The sequence below is a fragment of the Halyomorpha halys genome, unplaced genomic scaffold (genome assembly GCF_000696795.3).
Source record: "Halyomorpha halys isolate HHAL.00 unplaced genomic scaffold, Hhal_1.1 Scaffold312.1, whole genome shotgun sequence".
Taxonomy (NCBI): domain Eukaryota; kingdom Metazoa; phylum Arthropoda; class Insecta; order Hemiptera; family Pentatomidae; genus Halyomorpha; species Halyomorpha halys.
Genome location: NW_027105402.1, coordinates 303,592 through 309,639, shown reverse-complemented (window position 1 = coordinate 309,639; position 6,048 = coordinate 303,592). Strand labels below are relative to the sequence as shown.

Genomic DNA, 6,048 nt, shown 5'->3' with positions numbered 1-6,048 from the left:
TTTTGTATATGTTAGAGTTTACGAGGATTGTTCGTAAACTGGTGGGGGGGAGTTACGGACTGTCAGCTGACAGGTCCATATCAGCTGATCGAGAACAGCTGACCTATTGTATATATATAGACGGACAGGCTCCGCAAATAGATCAGTCTTTGAGAGCACTTTAAGCGTTTCATTTCGCACTCCTCTTTCTTATTATTTTTAGTTTCTCACTTCAGTCAAAGATAACTTATATATATATATATATATTTATTCCAGAAAAATACTTGTCAATCTATTTTATTTAATCATTACTTTTACTTATCTATATATGGAATATAAACTTGATCTATATTCAAGTCATATGGTTTTTTATAATTAATGTTTATTAATTTGAAAAACTAAAACTACAGGTTTTAAGAAACCAGGATGGGCTATATTGGATATATGGTCATATTTGTTGATGAATAAAAAAATATCAATGAATTTCTGATCCCATTGTTTATTTTTAGGTTTCAAGTGCACGTAAAAAAAAAAAAATAGTGAAATTTTAGAAAAGTAAAATATGAAAGAAAGATAAGGTTTTATTAATTATCGATAGTTCGTAGATATTATTACTCTTTCTTATCCTTTTACTTCCACTTACCTATATATGGAATACACAGTAAGGTGAAGTATGCATTCGAGAAAAATTTCGAATTCTAATTTTGATGTTCCACGAGTCCAATATATCTTTGGAAAGCCAAAGATTTTAGCAATAATATTTAACAAAGAAAATAGTAGAAAGTGGAGAATGATGAACGCATCAATAAAAGAAATGTTGAAATACGAGTTTGACTGAGCGGGCGAATGCGGCGTTTTTTTATTTGTTAACTGTTGTCATATCAACATTGTTATCAAATGATTACTTTTTTACTTCACTTAACCCATATTTAAGTATCAAGTTAACAGAAAGAATAACTCCATAAAATCATTCTTAGTATTTTCAATATTGATTCTATAACAATTTAGCATTGAGTAAATGACTAAGATCACAATGTAAATTTTAGTTAAATTTTAATTATATTTCTGTCATGCCTTTACAAAAAAAAAAAAAAAAAAAAAATTGGAAAGAGAAACATTATTAATTCTGTTAAAATAGGAGTTAGTCAATTTGTCAACTGATAGGCTCATTTGAAAAATTATTACGGGAAATCAGTGAATAATATACATTATCTGTTTTCAAACGAGTGAGAATTAATTTCAACTCAATGTTTTTACATTTTAATAATATCCTATTTGGTAAATTCCAATAAACGATCCGTAGTATTTTATAATTAATAATAAACAAATTTCTTTTTTTTTTATTTTTGTTTAAACTAACACATTTCCATATGTAGAAACGTAAAACGAATGAAATAGTTAAATTATATTTAGATATGTGTTGGTCCTAAATCATCGAAGTCATCCTGCGAACGACTTATATGCAAAATCTACAATTGCTTAAAGACAAAGGTATTGGTTAAAAACAATTTAGATTCGTCTTTGTGTTCTATTAATATCCATGCAAATGTATAGAAAAATAGTCTATTAGTATTCACATAACGAAAAACAAGATCTCAAAATACTGTTGAGTAAAAAATTGAATCTTCAGATAGCCCACTATATGTCAATCATCGAACTAAAAACATCTTTTGTTTAGAACAGTTATTTACATACATCATCAAATAAATTTTATGCATTTGAAAAGTCAAAATCAATACCACCCCCTTTTCAGGAAAAATATTACTATGCCCCATGGAAATCAATTTAAAAAAAATATATATAATAGCAATTAATTGGAATGTATTAATGTTTCTACCCTTTTCGTAAAATATAGCAAAGAAAGGTGTAAATTAGAAACATTGAAGTAGAAAATTAGGGAACTATTTATTGAACTCAGAATAGAATGTAATACAAAAAAAAGTTAAAACATTCGAAATCATCTTAATGAGAAGGATGAATCTGGTTTCCTAATTTAGTAATCCTCGGCTCTATTTCTGTCAGCAGTAATATTGTTAACCGTGACAACTTGTAGTTATTCATCGGCCCCCAAATGCACCTGTGGCCATCACCACCCCCCCTGAATCGCTGCAGCACCCACCCACCCGGGGGCGGTGGCGCCCAATTTGGGAATCACTGGTCTAGATCGATGATGATGCATTTAGAATTTCTCAAATCTTCAATGCTACTACATTTCCCAGATTCAAATTTCGTTCCTAAGCTTTCAAGGTTATTATTCTCAAAAACAATAATCTCTTCCTCGACAATCGATAACTATTAAACAGTAAATAACTTACGATAAAAGTATAACCTTACACATGCAAAATACGCTCAATGGGGTATTAAAGATTAACGCGAAACAAGTAAAAACAAGACCATAAAGAACAAAAAATATACGAGAAGATTAAAATATATAAATGGTGTCATAAAAAGAAAAAAGTAATAATGATAAAAATTAAATATTAGCAATGATTCAATATTTTTACTCTTTTAATTTTCGTGTTAATTTATTACTGTTATTATTAAAGTATTCATTTAATTTCATTATTTATCATCTTATTGGTTATATCTACTATATTACTTGATTTTTTAAAAACTAACAATAAAAGTATTTGATAATAGCGGCTCAAAATCCTATCTTTAACATGAATATTGATAAAACTACAATTAAACCTCTATATGTCAGAGAGCAAACGGGATTATCTTTTTCAGCTATATGAAGGTTGTGTTTCATGAAATAATTAATATAAAAAAAAAACAAAAATAATATAACGGAGTTATTTACATCTTGCTATCGTAAGCTGTGATACCTCTTAAGACAAAAAAAAAAAGGTATTTTATTTTCAACATAAACTATTCTCTAGTTAGATCAAATGTCAATCAAATAAGATCAAATGTTTTATCATTTTTATATGCATGAAAACCTCTAGAATTATCAATGTTATTTTATTTTTGTAAAATTTGAAATAAGAATCAATTAGTATTTAAATATATACATGTATAAGTATTGCATACTTTTATTTAAAATAATTTTGATCAATGCCTAATATATTTGGCAAAAACAGTATCACGTAACTTTTTACCAAAATAAGAGACCAAAAAACACTATTTTAGTAACGTGAGTTTGTACATTTATATTTTACTACTTTATCTGATCATTATAGAGGAGAGAATTGGAAATTAGAAGTGGAAACTTTAGAATTTAAAAAAAAAAAAAAATTGCGTATTCATTGACCTGAATTTAGTTGAAGCTTAAGTATAGGACCAAATCCCTTCTTCCAAGATATTTTACTTTATATTCCTGATCTAGTTTCATGATATTGAACCAATGAAATTTCAAGTCTACCTATAGCGGGCTCAGAGCATGGGGATGGCTTAATATTATCTTTATACGATCTATAGCACACGTTGCGGCCTTTTACTGTATATATTTAAAAATATTGTGCAAATATATAAATATTTTAATTTATCATTTTAACAGATCATACATTATAAATGTATTGAACTTAACATAATACATAAATGTTAAGTACATTTTATAAAATAATTTAAAATTGTAATTTATTAATTCTTTCCCGCAGGTACAGTAAGCTAAAGTAGAAGGATATTTATACTAACTTACTTCTGAGATTTCAAATTGATTCATAGAATCTCATATGAATATGAAAGTGTTGAATCAGATTTCAAAAGAGTTCTTAGAGAAAAAAAATAAAATCCTATGTGAGTCATAGAGGAATGGAATCACAAAAGGACTCAATTACATTCGTATTGAAATCTATAGGTAATTATTATTATTTTTTTGTGTATATGATTAAAAACGAAACCAATTTCATATAAAATTGAATTTTGAAAATCATAAAATGAGTATATTTTATATGAATGCAAAGTAATATTTTTATAATTATGTTGAAGATAGTTGAACGTGGATGACGTACGGGGAGAAGATGGTTGGGGGTGCGGTCAAAGAGAAACACAAATAAGTTGGTGTAACCTATTTTATTGTGCAAACGTTTTGGCTAGAGTTTCTAACCTTCTTCAGGGCTAAGAACGGAACAGGATAAGAACCACAGTAAGTATAGAAAATAAAATAGAAAGTATAAAGAGAATAACATAAAATGTATAGATAGGTAATTGAAAAAGTGGGTAAAATAACATAATTAAGGAAATGAAGTTATATAATGCAAAGAAGTAAGAAAATATTAGTTATTAATAATTTAAAAATTGAAATATGGAAAGAAAAAGAAAATTGAGAGGAAGAAAAGATATGTAACAATAATAATTGATAAAGAGGCAATCTCAGAGTTTCTTAAAAATAGGTTACAACAACTTATTTGTGTTTCTCTTTGACCGCACCCCAACCATCTTCTCCTCGTAATATTTTTATAATTATCTAAATCATAGCTTAACGGCTTTTACATCTTACTTAGTCCTCTTCAATACCATGAACACTTTTATTTATTTTGTGGGTTTCTTTGCCTCCGACCCGGCCATTTCTTGTATATGAAGGGGTTGGTTATCCTATAGGTAAACAACCTATTCTAATCGGAGTGGGAGGGTCGATTTTGTTTATTCTTCGTTCAGGCAGAAACGGAACTGGAACCGCTACAGACATATACTTTGAATCTACTGAATAGAGAATCGACTGACTACTAGTGAATCATGATTCTTTCGTGTTAATTACTTGAACACAAGTGAGAAAATATTGAAAAAAAAAAGAAAGCTGAATATTCAATCAAATCAGAAAACATGCGCGTTTGGATATAATAATTTTTTAAATTACTATGGATAAAAATTAGAAATTTCACTTAAACCAAACAACAAAGAGACCTTCCGTGTCTTGGGTGTTCAAACGGCGCTGAGGCACGAAGAGGTCAAAAACCGAAGGACTAAAGAAATAGATAAGCGGCACAACTTACGAAGTATCTGCAGGTCTCAAGTACGATGACACGCGACTGGAAGCTCTCATTGTAAGCTTCTATCTCCAATGTCCTCGTGCGCAAGTTGAGAATGTTCTTCTGAATGAAGTACACATGGTCTACGCCGATTATCTGGAAAAGATAAAAAAAAATATAAATTTCAAAAACCTGAACACAAATTATGCAAGTAATTTAATTAATTCATAATTTACTATTGACATGATTAATGCAGTGGACATTGATAGGGATTAGTTGATAGGATGATAAAAATATTTCATTAATGAGAGAAAATGAGTTAATGCAAGTACTTTTGTATATATTTCAATCATGGAGTAACATAACGTTGTATGTTACAATATTCAAACTCTGCAGGACTGGCTGAATAATTTATGACTCTTATTTTGTATTGATATCAAAGATGTAGAGAAAATTGCATAAAATATAATCCAGAATTCCATGGAAATCATCCACCATTACAGTCATGGTAAGAGATGACAGTGATGTATGGCACAGATTGTGTATATACTTTTAAAAAACTGTCTATATATTACATTTTACAATGTTATATTAATTACTTTGTATATATATAACTTTTCATATATTTTAATATAAGGGTTGCGGTCAAAAAAAGAACAAATAGTTTTAAACTATTTTAATGTCCGACGTTTCGCCCCACTTTGCAGGGCTTCATCAGGGCTAATAAGATACAAAAAAAAGAAAACTGAGAGTATTACAACAATAAGATACAATAAGGTAATATTTTACATAATAATAGTAATTTTTTACATAATATTTATCCTAGCTTAAATTAGCTTATTGTATCTTATTGTTGTAATATTCTGTTTTCTTTTTTTTGTATCTTATTAGCCCTGATGAAGCCTTGCAAAGTGGGACGAAACGTCGGACATTAAAATAGTTTAAAACTATTTGTTCTTTTTTTGACCGCAACCCTGACCATCTTCTTATATTTAAGTCTTTACGGTCAACTATATATACATATATTTTCTATATTTTATTTTTATTGCCCCTTATTTTTAAACTTTTATAATTATCATGTATATAGTTAATTTATGTATAAGTGAGTATAATTGCCATTTTAAAAGGCAATCATATCCAAGTCATCAGGGGCCTTCAG

The 6,048-nt window shown here is 28.5% G+C and overlaps 1 protein-coding gene across 2 annotated transcripts in view; it reads right to left on the bottom strand.

Annotated features, from left to right (window-relative positions):
- Positions 1-6,048, bottom strand: part of retm (real-time) — a 115,556-nt gene that overhangs the window by 29,797 nt on the left and 79,711 nt on the right. For both annotated transcript variants that reach the window (XM_014421321.3, XM_014421322.2), the window contains exon 3: positions 4,914-5,045. In XM_014421321.3, coding sequence (XP_014276807.1) covers positions 4,914-5,045 — 132 coding nt within the window. The remainder of the gene's footprint in view (positions 1-4,913; positions 5,046-6,048) is intronic.